Genomic DNA, 16,650 nt, shown 5'->3' with positions numbered 1-16,650 from the left:
TTATTAATTACAAAATAAAAAAGGTAATAGAAGTTGAACCACCCTCCTTTTCCCATATTTCTAATAAAATAAAGTAAAAATAAAAAATGCATATTTGGTATTGCTGAGTCCAAAAAAGTCTATTCATTAAGTGGCTGTAATTGATGCATCGAGCTCCAGCTCTGATTGGTGGAGCCAGCTGACACTCAGCCAATCGCAGCAATAGATGTGGCCGGCAGCCTGCATGAAACTCCGGACAACAGCAGCGAGGACCCTGGCGGCGCTAGCTAGGCGAGTATTGATTTTGTTTTTTTAGTAGTGCAGCTAGCGCTTGCATTTAGCATTGCCAAAAACATGGTACCAGGTTGTGCCACGTTTTCAGCAGCGCTGAAACCGCTACCCGTTCATCTCAATAGGCAACGTAGAGCTAAAAACAGCCAAGGATAGAACATGCATCGCTGTCAAAGCGCAGTGTTGAAGATGGTGCGTTTTGACACTTCTGTGAACAGCCCTATTGAAATGAATGGGAGTCTTGTACAGCGTTTAGCGCAGTACTGAAAAGGCAGCGCTAACTGCTGTACAAAGACGCCTGTGTGAGGGAGGCCTAAGGGGTTAAAGTTTTAATTTCCCTACCATGGGACAATATGTGTAATATAGAGACTGTTAGGCTGTCAGCCATTTTGTTTTGTGTGTCTTGACCTAGGCCTATATCCAGCAACCAATTTTTTAATCGACTGTATAATCCTTAAATAGTTGGAATGTCACTATAGAAGCGACAGGTTTAGCAGCTTTTTCCCCTGCCTGTTGATATTTCCATGTAGAGAGGCATTGTCACAGCTGTGCTGTGGTGTAAATAACCCCCCTTTTTTTTCTCCCACCTGTATTTGTTTGTTGGTATTAGCATGAGGATATGGGGTTGTATTGACCATGCATTTGCCGATGGAGTTTTAGAAAAAAAAACATTCATCAAGCAGAGAGCTAGATTCATTCATCTGGCAGCCTCACTGGACCTTAAAAAAATGCAGATTAGTAAAAATCTTGAATATTTTGTAATGTGAAGGTACCAGCCCGATATGAATTATATTTTCAGAATTAGGTGGGCCCGCTGAAAAAAAAAGGCATCAATACAGGTTGCGGTAAGAGCTCAGTCACCCCCTCAAAGTATGTATTCCCATACCTGGTTATGATTTCTGCGTCATGCTTGATATCAATGCATAGATAAAATCAGGACAAGAAATATGGCAGCATACCTTCCCGATCAGAGAACCTCGTGCGGACATATGCCTGAAAATGGGGAGTTATGATTTTTTAGAGCCAGTGAGAATCCCACCTTTCTCCAAATGACCTCAGAAGAGGCAGGGGAAGGTGTGTTCTGGGAATCTGTTATGACTAAAGGTCTCAGAGAGACCCAGGGTCAATCCACAAAGATATGCTGCGGCACATGGGCTGTCCCTTTGTTTCTAGGAACTCTGCCGAACAGACCCTTTGGGCCGTGTATCCCAAAATCTGGTAACTTTCTATTAATTTCTCCTGTTTATTTTAAAATACTGTCTGTTCTATATATATGTATTTCCTATACTCCCGTGTAACAACCTCCTTTTTTTTGGATATCTTTAGTACATATATATTCTACACTGCTAGTCCTTTTCTAGAATAAATCTTCAATTTATAAGTCAGCCTTGTCTGTTTTAAAAAAAACCATAACTCCAAAGTTTGTATTCATAAGTCTGGGTCCCAGCTTCCCTTAACAGCTGGTGGGGGCATTCTAGAGCTTTGGAGTGTGTTAGAACGATCAGGTAGCGATTTGTGCTTTCGGTCTGCATGTGGCAAAACCCCAGAAAAGCTGGATACAAATCGGCCTGTATTCTAACGACCCCAAGATTGCAATCTCCCTAGGGTGATTGATTGAGGCTCTGCCACGACGGTTGGTAGCGGCCAGTGCGCTTGGAATAGTCGATCCGTGAGTAATCAGGAACAGAGGCGGGATCGATAGGTATCATCCCCTCTGTCACTCCTGTCCAGTACGTGACAATATGCAATATGGACAATAGTCCTTCAGAAATGGGGATTTAGTTGCCATTTTAAGCAATGGCTTAAAACCGCCCCAGCTTGGTATGGTTTCTCCTAACCCTCATTCCCTATAGAGAGGCACGAGATGAGCGTTTCTATTTTCTACCATAGAAAGAAAGAGGCATAACTGTGCATAGAAGTCTATGCGCTTGTCTTCAGCTGCCGAAGAGCTGGCAAGCAACGACAATAGCTGAGGGGCACCACGATCAAGTAAGCACTGCAGTCCCTTCTTTTCTGCAATCAGTGGGGGTTTCAGCTGCCAAATGTCCACTGTTCAAAACCCCAAAAGTAGTCAGTCTTTAACACTGCAGCAAAGCTGCAAGAAGACAGAACATGAAAATAGTGGATTTTGGATACAAGTGTTAAACATCAGAAATAATTGTTGTGGCCACAGCAGAGATTTATCACGGTGGCTGAACCATAGATGCTTTATGCCAGTGTATGCTTAGGCAAATGCTGCAGTCAGGGGCAAATAAAATACTACAGACAGTTGTTAAACCACGCCAGGAAATCAACCAATTAAGGCCGGATTCACACGGCCATACGCGCCTGAGAAACATTGGACCCCCCTCTGTGTGCAGTCCGATCTCCATGAACCCTGCAAGTCGCATGTCCTCGTCTTTGAAAATGGATGAAAACAGGACATGAAGGACTTTTTTTTTTCTCACACAGACCGTCTGTTTACGTGTGAACCCCTTTCAGCTGAATAGTCTGATGTCCTACTATGGTGTCGTTCGCTGCGGCCCAAAAAGATGGCCATGTGAATAGGCCCTAAGGGTCCTTAGAGGATCCTATTCTCATTTGATCGAGCGAGTGACGTCACAGCTAGTTTTTTCGCTCTCATGCAGCCTGTTTATACCGGCAGATACGTCATTGGCTCAGTCAGATGAGAATTGTTCAGTCTTTCACTGGATAAGTGAGAACAACTGAATGATTACTGTTTAAACTGAACAAGCCAGCGATGATTTCTATGCCTGCAGAAGATGGATGAAAACTAAAAGTGAACAATTAATTGGCTGTTCAGTCGTTTGAAAGATTTTTTTGAACGATAACCATTCCTTCTAAAAGTACATTCAGTTACGGCCATTTACACGAAACAATTGCTGCTCAAACGAATGAAAGTGCGCCCTAATCATTACATCTAAGCACGAGCCATCGGACACTTTTTGTTTGTCGCTCGGTTTAAGCCTGCATAAAAATCACGGGCGGCTCATTCACATATTGTTACTTCTAAATGCTCCCCGCACAGTGTGTCACATACAAATGCGAAGCGCTGAACGAGAAGTTAGCGATTCTCAGCGATGGATCTGCCGGTCTAAACATTCTGCATGATCAATCGCAAACAAACTAGTGGTGACGTCACTCACTCGTTCACACGAGAATCGGCTCATCTAAAAATGGTATAAGACACCGAATCTCCAGCTGCATTCATACCTAGAGTTGTCCAGGTGCCGAACGTGAGCTGGGACAGTATAACTGACCTGATGACAGATAGGACACTCTTTCCCAGATCGCCCTCCAGCGCACTCTGTTCTCCTGGTCCAAGATACTTCTCATCTCAACATGGTCTTGCATCTCAAATCCAAGCACACACACCATATTGTGCACCGCTGGCGAGAGGCATGTGGTGGGAGGAACAGGTCCCAACATCTGTAAGACAAAACCAGAAGTGAGGCAGGCTCAGGCCCCCGACAGTTTTTTAAATCTTTTCTTTACCCATGCAACAGACATGGAAAAAAAAAATGGTGACATGTGGGCAGCACATGGACCCATAATATTCAACAAGGCAGAATACACTACTGAGTTTTGCCACGAAGATATCGACTGCATGAAAAAAAAAAACTCATTGCATGTACTATACTTGTCCATATCACAGATGAGAATTAGAGCATACAAATGCAGGTCAAAGTGCAGGCAGTCCATGTATCGCACAGGACACGAACGTGTGGTGTCCAATGCAAATTGCACTCAAGACTTTTAGGCGTAAATCAGGTACACAGCAAATGTGTCGAAGGCCTTATGAGAATTTCAATAGGATCAAGATGGGATTTAATTTATTTATTTTAATTGTACATCAAACCCCCATAATCCGAGATCATCTAATCTACTGCCATTAGAGGAACTGCTCTCATTAATCCTCAAAACACTTCTATTACTGCTGTTGTTACTCATTCAAGACCATCGGCGACCCTAAAAGCAAGCTCTCTCCACATTTCTCTGTTTGCACTGCTTCTTTCAGTTGTGTGATATCCATGCCAGTATCAGCTCTGACAGTATCAGCCATCATGTTCTTTAGCGGCCAGGCCTACTTTTGCAGTTGATCTGTCCAAACATTAAAGATATTTCCAGTGACTCTGCTCGCTTTACATGGCCAAAATTCGTGACGCCGAGCCTGGTCAACTTGCCCTCCAGTGACCCCCGAGCCCGGTCATTTTGCCCTCCAGTGACCCCGAGCCCGGTCAACTTGCCCTCCAGTAATATATCAGGTCTTATACGATTCAGGACTTCTCTGTTTGTTACTCTGCTGTCCAGGGTATACACAGCAGCTTTCGCCAGAAGCTCTAATGCATCAATCCTCGTTTTAACAGCTCCCCTCACATCACATCTATCAGCTTTCATTTCCATACCCGGCATTTAGTTGCTATACCGATATCCTACGTTTCCAGATTTTGTCCATGTTTAGCATCGTTGTTACCCTCTAACGCTATCCTATGTTTTATCTCTGGCATAGATTCATTTTTCAGAGTTAATCTTGCATATCAGCGGCTTCATACCGGCTTCTGTTTCTGCAAGCAGTTGTGTGATTCACCGAATGGAGATTGTTGATGTTTCTGCAACCTATTCCCCCCCCCCCGATTTCTAATTAGTCTAGGCCCATTTTACGCATGATCACTTCCGCATACAGGTTAAACAAGAAGGGTGAGAGGATGCATCCCTGTCGGATGCCTTTGGCGATCCCAAACCAGTATGTGTCGCCATACTGTGTTCTCACAGTGGCTTCTTGATTGGTATAAAGTGATTTTATTAGCGTGACTAGATATGCCGATACACCCAGCTCTTGTAGGGCCGGCCATAGCTTGTCATGGTTGACGCAAAGACCTTGATTTAGTTGATGAAGCAAATGTAGATATTCTTTTGTAGGTATTCTCAAGTTTTTTATAGTCCTAGGGTAACACTTTTTAGCTCAAGAACCACATTTAGATGTTCTCATGTAACAGAAAGTGGTGCTGATTTTCTGAAGCAGGAAATCTGCAAGAAACCGTGACAAATAATGCATCAAAATCCATGGCACTGGAGCAGATTTTGACTTAGCTTTTTTTGTGGATCCACAGCAGATATCACTTTCAATTGAAGAGGTTAAAGCCGCTGCGTATTTGCATCAAAAGCCACATCAATTGCACAGAGTTTTGGTGCGGATTTTCCACTGTGGAAAATCATCATTTTGTGCTATGTGTGAACATAACCTTAATGGTGCCTTCACATGTGCGAAACAATCGTGCAATGCAAGAGCGAGTGTAAATGCAGAATAATGAAAAAAAAACGATTTTTCTCATTTTTATCTCCCATGAAGCCTCCTTTTTATTGCATTGAAAAGCACATACTTGCGATTTTCATGCAATACGTTTTTAGCATTAGAAACTCTAATTGACTTTTGCGCAATAAAACCGCGGGTAGCAGCAATGCAAGATTCTCAGAAAAAAGGAGCGCTGATGCTCAAAAGCAGAAACAAAGACGTGATCTTGCTGTGATTTTCTTGTTGCAAAAATCGCAATCACCAGTGTGAAGGAGCCTTTAGGCTAGTTTCACATGGGCGATATTAGGTCGTGATACACGGCCAGATATTGCACTTTCCACCATCTTAAAGCCCCACGGATGTGAGTCGTCTTCATATGAAAAGAGCAGGGATGAAGGGATTCCCCCAGACGCAGCAGAGGATTGTGGAGTTCTGCCATTGCTTTAATGGGGCTGAAGCTGTTGCCGTCGACCCCATCGCAACATCGCAAATGCAAAGGAAACCATTGAAAATCATTGGTTTCATAATTCTGCATTTTCACTCACTCTCGCAATGCGCAATTTTCTTGCCCGCGTGAAACCGGCCTAAACATGACATTCAGGGCTCACTCAGACAAGCGCTGTTTTCGCGCACTATAGCCACAAGAAAAGATCGCGGCTATAATGCTGAAATGATCACGTAAATGGGCTACTTCAAGCTACTTAAAGTAGCCCATTCACACAATCCGAGGTGCGTGTTTTCAAGGCTCCCATAGGAGTCTATGGAAAGCACGCAGCAAAGATAGGACATGTCCTATCTTTGCACGCACCTCAGAGCCGACATGTGAGTTTGCACTTGCATGTCCTAACTTTTATGGTTGGGAGCATTTTGTGCACCTAAAATTTCTTTATGTGAGCGCTTCTACAGGAAACCATTGGTTCTATTTAGACGCGATCTTTTCACATGCTGCTAAAGCGTACGGAACGCGCTTGTGTGAAAGGGCCCTGAGCCACATTAGAAGTTTGTCCAAATTCAAGCCACTGTTGGGCCTTGTTCACACCGTTCTGATCTGCAATAGTCCCGTCTGCAGCAGAAATCTCTGTGGAAGATTTGTTCATTAGGATAATGAAGCTGCATATTTTATTCTGGGCCACGTGAACAGGCGTAAGATACCGTTTTCACATGCGACGCTAATTGAATTGCTGCAGATTCTGTCCACATTTAGGTGCGGAATCTGCACCTAAAAATCAAAATAGAATACTGTGTGAGCAAGGTCTTAAGGGGTTATTCCCATCTGGGAATCAGGGACTGGGAGGGGGGGTGGGGTGGGATTAATGAGCAACATTTAGTCACTAACCGGGTTTAAACCTGCACATACATCTTTTTAAGCCGATGTATTGGCAGACTACTGACAGCTGGGAGGCAAGAAACCTCAGAACCCAGAAGTTTAACCCCTTACATGCCACAATCAATAGCAACTGCAGCATGTCAGCAGATGACACCCATCAGCACCCCCACAGTGCAACCATAAGGTATCAGTGGGTTCCCATTGCAACCAGAAGCCTGACAAAGGCCTCCATTTCTGTCATCAAAGTTGCAAAGAAGATCCGCAGCAGGCTGGAGAAAAAAACTCCAATCAGGAGGCTGGAGTCGGCACACGTGAGGGGGCGGGGCTACGCGATGACGCGTAGAAGGGGGCGGAGCCAGAACGCCGCCACTGCCGGACAGACCCAAAGGCAGAAGACCCTTCTGCGCAAGCGCGTCTAATCGGGCGATTAGACGCTGAAGTTAGACGGAGCCATGGAGACGGGGACGCCAGCGCAGGGAAGGTAAGTGAATAACTTCTGTATGGCTCATATTTAATGCACGATGTATATTACAAAGTGCAATAATATGGCCATACAGAAGTGCTGAACCCCACTTGCTGCCGCGAGACAACCCCTTTAACATTAACATTTTGAGGAACATTTTGTTTTCCTACACCAAGCCAAGATTGCAAAGGCTCATAGGTCTCAGAATGATAGATACCCCTACAAATGACCCCATTTTAAAAACTACAACCCTTAAAGGGGTTGTCCCGCGAAAGCAAGTGGGGGTATACACTTCTGTATGGCCATATTAATGCACTTTGTAATGTACATTGTGCATTAATTATGAGCCATACAGAAGTTATTCACTTACTTGTTCCGTTGCTGGCGTCCTCGTCTCCATGGTGCCGTCTAATCGCCCGATTAGACGCGCTTGCGCAGTCCTGTCTTCTGAATGGGGCCGCTCGTGCCAGAGAGCGGCTCCTCGTAGCTCCGCCCCGTCACGTGTGCCGATTCCAGCCAATCAGGAGGCTGGAATCGGCAATGGACCGCACAGAAGACCTGCGGTCCACCGAGGGTGAAGATCCCGGCGGCCATCTTCACAAGGTAAGTAAGAAGTCACCGGAGCGCGGGGATTCGGGTAAGTACTACCCAGTTGGTTTTTTTTATCCCTGCATCGGGTTTGTCTCACGCCGAACGGGGGGGCTATTGAAAAAAAAAAAAAAACCCGTTTCGGCGCGGGACAACCCCTTTAACCCTTTCCAATCCACTGTCTGACGTCTTAAGACATTATGATTTCAGGCTCTACAGCTCCGATGTTGGAAGACGTCCATCGGGGTTCTCCGACTGTATATTGCCAGTCTCTCTGCTGTCGGAGTCTATCCAACGTGTCACCTCACGCAGTACTGGCTTTAGCCAGCAGATAGCGTCGTTGTATAATGGCAGAAAAAGAGTAAGCCCCCTAGGAAAACCAGAATACACATTGGATTGGAAAGGGTTAATATTTACTGAGGAGTATCATGACTATCTTGACCGCACAGTTTCTTTTCAGAAGTTAATGCAATTTAGAGGAGAAAAAAAAAATCATATTTTTGCAAATATATCATTTTAAGGGCTTATGCACACTTGCGTTTTTTTTCATGTGCATGTCAATGGGACTTTTTAATAATAGAAACGCATCGCAAGTTTGTGCTTTGCGACTTTTGTGTGATGCCTTTTTAACATTAGAAAGTCCCATTGACAATCGCATGAAAAAAACGCAGCAATATCGCGTGAAAAAAATACGCAAGAAAAACCCAAGTGTCCATAAGCCCTAAAGGCATTTTTTCTATAGTACACATGAAAACGAGGATTTACACCTCAAAATGGATCCCCGTTTGTCCTGTGTTAAACATACCCATTGCGGCCTTAAAGGGGTTGTCTCGTGAAAGCAAGTGGGGTTATACACTTCTGTATGGCCATATTAATGCACTTTGTAATATACATCGTGCATTAAATATGAGCCATACAGAAGTTATTCACTTACCTGCTCCGTTGCTGGCGTCCCCGTCTCCATGGCTCTGTCTAATTTCGCTGTCTTCTGGCGTTTTTAGACGCGCTTGCGCTGTGCGGTCTTCTGCCTGGTGAATGGGGCCGCTCGTGCCGGACAGCTGGTCACCGCGTCGTCATCGTAGCTCCGCCTCCGTCACGTGGTGCCGATCAGCCAATGAGGTGGCTGTATCGGCAGTGGAACGCGGAAGACAGAAGAAGAAACTCCACGGTGCACCATGGGAGAAGACCCGCGGTGCACCGTGGGAGAAGACCAGCGGCGCCATCTTTAAAAGAAGAAATGAAGAAGCTGCAGAACGCTGATGCAGGTAAGTGCAATGTGCTTTTTAAAAACTAACAAATGCTTTCTTTTTCACAGGGCAGAATGCAGGGGTCCATTTAAAAAAAAAAAAAATTCGCTTTCGCCGCGAGACAACCCCTTTAATCTTATGTCTGCTTGCACAACTGGGCCCAAACTGATAGGAGCAGCCAGTGGCTTTCAGAACAGACATTTAGCTTGAAGGCGATTTAGGCCCCATTGCTCACAAATAGAGCCCCTTGATGGCCAAAACGATGGAGAACCCCTACAAATGACCCCATTTTGAAAACTAGACCCCTTAACAAAGTCATCTAGTGGTGTACTGTGTATTTTGACCAGTTTCAAAGTCTTTGAATGAATCTGAGCAAAGCAGAAGGAAAAAATTACAATTTTCATTTTTTTGGCAATTGTGTCATTTTAAAAACAGTTTTTTTGTACAGAACACATATGAATGAAGACTTGCACCCCAAAATGGATCCTCCTCTTTGTCCTGTGTTCAGAAACATACCCACTATAGCCCCAATCTACTGGACACATGGCTAAGCCTGAACCTGCTGAATTCTGTTTTCGGCAAGTGATTACGTAATTCCAACCTGCTAATGTGAGCGGAATTGTGTAATCCAATGCATTTGATTGATCCGCGTATTACCGCAGATCAAACGCATTTGGAATCCACAATTTCTATCCGGCCGTGTGAGACCGGCCTAATGTAGAACGCTACCTTTTTATCATGTGACCGCTTACTGCGGCCACCGGTCATTGCTCCAGGCTCTCAGCGAACTTTAGTAGCCAGAAGCAAGGAGATTTTAAATTTCCCGGGCCCTCCCCAGCTTCTGTGCTTGTGTCCACCATTTTGCCGAAGGGCACAGAAGCTGTAAAAAGGTCTGCGAATAAAGATCCCATTGGGGGACATCACTGGAGGCCTTAGGTAAGTAATTTCACCTCCCCTCACGGATCTGATCCATGAGGGGAGGTGAAACTAACTTTTTAAAAAACTTTTACATGACCAACGTTGTCCATTGGATAACAACGATCATGTGACCAGGGATCGTATACCGTGGCCCCACCCACGAAATCTCCAGGCTCTCGGCTACGTTTGGTAGCTAGAAACAGGGCAATTTTAAATTACCCCAGCAATCCTCGGCTTTTGCGCATGCGTGCACCATTTTGCCAACGGATGCATGCGCAAAAGCCAGGGTTAGGTCAGCAGATAAATCCGGAGGCCTTAGGTATGTAACTTCCTTTCCCCTCCCCTTTCCTCTCTGAGGGGAGAGGAAACACATTTTTTAAACTTTTTTTTATTTTACATAAATCGCCGTGATCACGTGATCTAGGAGCGCAGGAGGTTGGAGGGGAGTAGTTTCAGCTCTCCTCACAGATCCGCTCCATGACGGGAGCTGAAACGTCAACTTTTTTTTAATTAACTTATATGCGAGCATTGTTATTTATCCATTGGATAACAGTGATCGTGTGACCAGGACTTGCTCACCACAGGCCCCCCCATTACCGTTCCAGGTTATCGGTTACCTCCGGCAGCTGACAGTAGGGAGCTGTCACATACACAGCCTCCATGGCTTTAGTCTACAGGGAGAGCATAGTTTTATAGCCCTGGGGATTAGAGCCCAGACACCCAGGACATGAAAACATGTATGGGGGGACAATAAGGGGTTAACAACCAAAACAATGAAAATATTTTGTTATTAATTTTGCATAGTGAGCGCCATAAAAAAAATAAAAAAAAACACAATTACTCATTTTCTTTTGTTCGCCTCGCAAAAAGACATAATGAAGAGCATCCAAGAGTCACCGGGAGCTCCATCTGCTAGCAGAACTTCCCACAAACTCCCAACCCAATACTGCTGCTCTGGGTCCAAGACGGCGGCGATGCAGTCAGCGGCCTCGCTCTACAAATGGTTTCTTGTGCTAAAGTAATAAAGTATCTCCATAAAGTCGTTATCAGACAAACCCTGACGATCAGGTAGCGTTCTCGGGTTATCCCCAATGGTGAACGCTGAGAAAACAAGACCCGAGAACAATGGCGCTTTCGGGACGTTTCCCACCCCCCAAAAAAACTAATAATAAACTAATAAAAGTTCTCCACCACATTCTATGTCCCCGGGATGCGCGGTGACAACTCCGACTGTCCTCATGGGGCTGTCAGCCAGTTATGGCTCTTGCAACGTGACACTTAAATCACTTGGCCCTTCAGCACACTATATGCCGGTCACTAAAGGGTTAACAAGACTAATGCCAGGAAGATGATAGGCGGACTGAAGACCAGGGAGTAAGCTGCCGCCGTACCCACCTCTGAGGCATCGCCCGACACGTCCTGCTTCACGGATGGCTCTCCCGCCCTCTTTTCTGTCTCCTCCTCTTTCTCCTTCGGATATGTTCATTAGTGATCAGTCATGGCCGGCTTTCCCGCCCTCTCTCCTCCCCCTTCTCCCACCCTCTCTCCTCCCCCTTCTCCCACCCTCTCTCCTCCCCCCCTTCTCCCGCCCTCTCTCCTCCCCCCTTCTCCCGCCCTCTCTCCTCCCCCCTTCTCCCGCCCTCTCTCCTCCCCCCTTCTCCCGCCCTCCTCTCTGGGCATGCTCTGGGGGCATATTTGTGAGTTCAGCCGCACTTAAGCAGCGCTGCTGATTAGAGCCACCTGTAGTAGTGCACGGCTGCTGAAGGCAATCCGCGTGAACGCTGTGTAGTCACGTGGTGCCGAAGAGCCAATCAGGTGGCTCTAATCAGCAGCGCTGCTTAAGTGCGGATGAAATCACAAATATGCGCTCTGCGGTTATCCGCAGTCGCCGCCTTCCCGCGGGCGTTGTGTGATCCATCGTCCCTGGAAACCATCATTAAACACTTTGATACATTTTCCCATTTCACGGGCTGATATGTTCCGCGCTTCTTGACAGTTTTCTCTATGAAGATCAGATAATACATCCTGTCAGCAGCTGCGGCGGCCTCGGTGACCCCTGACTACAATATATATACCTCATAGGGGGACTACAGTATATACACCTCATGGGAGGGGGGCTACAGTATATACACCTCCTGGGGGGGGGGGGGGGGAGAAGGAACAACAGTATATACACCTAATGGGGAGAACTACAGTATATACACCTCATTGTACTACAGATTCTACACCTCATGGGGAAACACTACAGAATATACACATCCTGATACTGCAGTATACCTCATGGGGAGGCTACCTATATACACCTGGTGAGGGGAGGACTTCAGTATATATACCTCATGGGGGGGGGGGGGGGGGTCTGCAGTATGCACACCTGATACTACAGTATATCCACTTAAAGGGAAGGACTACAGCAGATGTACCTCGTGGGGAAGAGCTACAGTATATACACATCGTGGGGGGGGGGGGGATACAGTATATATACCTCATAAGGGGGACTACAGTATATACACCTCCTGATACTACAGTATATACACCTCTCAATACTACAGTATATAAACCTCATGGGGGCAGGACTACAGTATATACACCTCATAGGGGGGGGGGGGGGTAATACAGTATATACAACTCGTGCGGGGGACTACAGTATATCCACCTCCTGATACTACAGTATATACATCTCATGGGGAGAGAATACAGTATATACACCTCGTGGGGTAAACTGCAGCATATACACCTCATGGAAGGGGGAAGGGCGACTACAGTATATGCACATCCTGTGTGGAGGGGGGCTACAGTATATACACCTCCTAATACTACAATATATATGCAGCGTCCGAAGAGCAGGCTCTCAGCCGAGAAAACAGCGTGGTAGAGAAATGCCTTGTCACAGGGCTCTACCATCTCCTCCCTAGAGGTAGCTAGGGACCCAACCTCGTTCCCGACGGGAATATCACGAATTAGTATCCTTGGTTACATGTAGTCCTGTTTTTCACTCGTGATGCCAACGTTCCAGCCTCTGCCGCGAATCTCTCAGATGGAATAAAGTAGTACACGCACACAGAGTGTATTTTCTGAATGAGAACTGGGAACGCTCGGTTCTGTCCGTTTACTTAGACAATGATAACCAATAACAATAAAACAGTTCTTACAGTCATGAAGTAGGGAGGATTCACTGGGTATTTGTACATCCACAGTCCTAGTTATCTGCAGGAACTCACTCTCCCAATAATTTTCTCTCTCTCCTGTCAGTCACTCACTGGCTTTCTCGCTCGCTGGTGGTTTTCCTATTTCTCCAGACGCACGAACACAGTTCTTGCGCGGCTTTTCCTGGGTCCCGGCTCATGCACTCTGTGTGGCTAGTCACTACGGGAAGTATCTCAGGAAGGCCCAAGCAGTCCATGTTTCGGCCTCCTCCATGTCTCCCTAACTCTCTGACTCCATTTAACTGACTGTCTCGTTCCACACTCCCTCGACGTAGACATGTGACCACTCTTTTATATGACACGCAAGACAAAACACTACATTTTTCAGACAACACCTGACATTACAAACATTAACCCATTTATGTCTGCAGACATCCAATACACATAAATCTGATTCATTCCGCATACAAGACAGTGCACAAGACAAACATAAAACATATTTTGAGGTGCTGGAGGGGACCCCTAACTCTGGGCCACCACAGTTCCCCCATACTTAAGAAAAGCCGACCCGCTGCCTCCTTAAAACGAAGTATAAATCCGGAATCAAAATCTCCCCAGTCTGGGATAGTGTAAGGCAGAACTTTTACACAAATTCCCCCCTTTGGTGAGTACTCAAGAGTTAACCCATCCTGATGTACTCAGACTACCTAGAATCTCAGTTCTGGTGTGCAGCTGTAATATATGACAGCCTGTAGGAAACAGAATAGCCAGTCACAACTACAAATACTGCTAGGCGGAACCCAGAATGCACTAGCATGTGCTATGGGGCCTATCATAATTCTTCTCCCCAAAGCCTGAAATTGAGATACATCACTGTAAACTGACACTCAGATAGAAAAGGGTGACTGGCAGATTTTTGAAATTGAGGATAAGTGGCATGAACTTCACTTTCCTCTGACTTGTGATGGGTGGTAGCCTAAAGTCAAACCCCCCAACCGAGCTGACTATATGATAATGGGGCCACATCTCCTGGGACAGATAAGATGACTAGCTGACGCTGGAGTAATTGAATTAAGTCGGCTGTAGCATGTAGACCTCCTAAATGCTGATTTACAGGGGACGATGATTGCTCAAAGATCGCTCAAAGGACAGTCTGAGAGACAGCTTTGAGCGATCATTTAGCATAAAAATTAATATAAAATATAAAAATAATATAAAATATTTAAGAAGCTACCCCCCCGTGGAGAATTACCGATAAAAGTGAGCAATGATTTTTATGTTGGACTGAAATTAACGATCAGCCGAAAAGCAGATGATGGGCGCACATTTACACACACCGATTATCGCTAAAACGATCGAAGATCGATGATTTTTTAACGATAATCATCCAGTGTAAATGGGCCTTAACTAAAGGCTCATTTAGACAGAATTATTATCGCTCAAGTGACATTTAAAACAATAATCATTGTGTCATTTACAGCGCAAGATGATCACTCAAGATGAGTGGTCACCTTGGGCTGCCAGCGGAGGATGCAGAAGACAAGCGGGGTATCCCCGCTTGTCTTTTGCATCCAGCTGTTACCCGCTCGGAGCGGAGGATGCAGAAGATAAGCAGGGTGTCCCCACTTGTCTTCTGCATCTAGATGCTTTCTACACGGAGCGCCCGGCTGTTATACAGCCGAGCGCTCCGTGCCCGGTATGGAGAACAGAGCTGGACGCTCTGTTCTTTATACCCAGCCTGTGATCAGGGAGCGGGATACAGCTGAAACAATAGTATCAGCTGTATCCCGCTGTGAATCCCTGCTAAGGCTCATCATCGTCTTTCAGCACGCTGAAAGATGACGATGAGTGACGGCATAACGAAAACTGCACGATGTAAGTGCAGTTACACACGATTATCGCTCAAAAGACAGCTTTTGAGCAATAATCGTTGTGTCTAAATGGGCCTTAACTCACTCAAAATACACCATTCAATGGCAGCATTTATTCTATGCAAGCGATGACCTTTAGAACTACTTCACAGGCTCTCCAGCACATTTGCATATTTAACGTTACTCAACTTTATAAATGACGTTAAGGCAAAGATATTGGGCATAACATAAAGAATGATATCACATTCAGCACAAAACTTTGCAGTCTTTTTAGACAACAGACGGGGCAAAAGAAAGTCTCAAGAACAATCTTGGCAACAAGAAAATGAGTTCGCAAAGTTTCTCAGCACTATGTCACTCTTCTGACTGAGGGAACCATGGGCTCATCGGATTCTGACCCAGTAGTGAAGCCTGTAGGTGTGATGTTGAAACCCAAGGTTGAACAAAGGGAAGGGGTGGCACGAGGAAAAGTACTCACTTCAAAGTCCTCAGAGGTGTTGTCCTCTCCTGCTGGGTACAGCTCAGAACAGTCGGTTGAGTGCCGCTGCAGTATAGACAAATCCATGGGGCAATGGTCTCTATTGTCTTCAAAAACAAAAGAAAAGTTCTCATCACCATATTCCACAATGAGAGGCTGCAGGTGCTCCGGCAAAGCCTGCTTAATCGCAGGGTTATCTTTATGTAGCAGGATCCATGGAAGGTAGAAGGATTCTGCAAACCTTGTATGGGTGCGGTATTGTTTAATTGTCCAATCCCTTTTCCTTCAGTGGGAAAAATTTATGGAGGTGTTTATCCGAATTAGCCTTCCAGCCAGCGGATGCTTGAGTGCGGGTAGGCTTGTAGTTGTAGCAGAGGCCACAGCAGTAGCAGGCATGGTAACCAGTCCATTACCTCCTTCTCATCTCCGAAATAAAATTGGGGCCTGGGTGGCAGGTAGCCAGTAGTTATTCCTTTCACTCCTTTAGTAGCCATGTCTCTCTCAGGGGTGCTCTCGCTGGTCTGCCCAGAATTTTCTGTTTGCTCACTTACCACAATTTTTAGCTCCTCCTCTGGGTGGTTCCCCGCGCTCTCCTGCCGTTGCTCCGCAGTGGGGGTGTCCCCCCACCCTGCTTTTTCTGCAGCAACGGTGGGAACTTTGTGGCGGGAGATTTTGGCAGGCTTTTCACTGACAGATGATGAAGAAGGTTGAGCGCCATCTTGAAATTCCATGTTATTATTACTCTCTGCCAGGACATGTAAATCAGACAGTTCAGCCTTTTTCAATAGTACAGCATGGTCTTTCCATAGTTTGCAGCGCATCTTGGGTACATAAGATTTAGGTTGTAAGGAAGATTGCTTACCCTTTTTCTGCTTCTCGCAGGCGGTAGTACTTAGTCTCTGCATCTTGCAGGCGACAATGCCTTGTCTTGCCAGTTTCTTTAGGCTCAGCGGATCCGCAACTTTGTCATTTTCCTCTTTTAAGGTTCAGATAGTTGGAGGGAATTGTGCTTGAATTTTGAAAAGCTTGGAGGGCTCGGTGCCGAAGGCAAA

The 16,650-nt window shown here is 45.8% G+C and overlaps 1 protein-coding gene across 3 annotated transcripts in view; it reads right to left on the bottom strand.

Annotated features, from left to right (window-relative positions):
* Positions 1 to 11,545, bottom strand: part of ERMARD (ER membrane associated RNA degradation) — a 70,445-nt gene extending 58,900 nt beyond the window's left edge. Inside the window, exons 1-2 of one of the 3 annotated variants that reach the window (XM_066596098.1) lie at positions 11,502 to 11,545; positions 3,531 to 3,699 (exon numbers count right to left, since the gene is read on the bottom strand). In XM_066596098.1, the coding sequence (XP_066452195.1) occupies positions 3,531 to 3,699 (169 nt within the window). In that variant the 5' untranslated portion in view covers positions 11,502 to 11,545. Of the gene's footprint in view, positions 1 to 3,530; positions 3,700 to 11,297; positions 11,372 to 11,501 lie in introns of those variants that run through there. The other 2 variants (XM_066596099.1, XM_066596100.1) reach the window with 2 other exon arrangements.
* Between the last annotated feature and the right edge of the window lie 5,105 nt (positions 11,546 to 16,650).

Source organism: Eleutherodactylus coqui, chromosome 3, assembly GCF_035609145.1.
Source record: "Eleutherodactylus coqui strain aEleCoq1 chromosome 3, aEleCoq1.hap1, whole genome shotgun sequence".
Lineage (NCBI taxonomy): Eukaryota > Metazoa > Chordata > Amphibia > Anura > Eleutherodactylidae > Eleutherodactylus > Eleutherodactylus coqui.
Note: the sequence above shows the minus strand (reverse complement) of the source record. Positions and strands in the feature narration are given on the sequence as shown.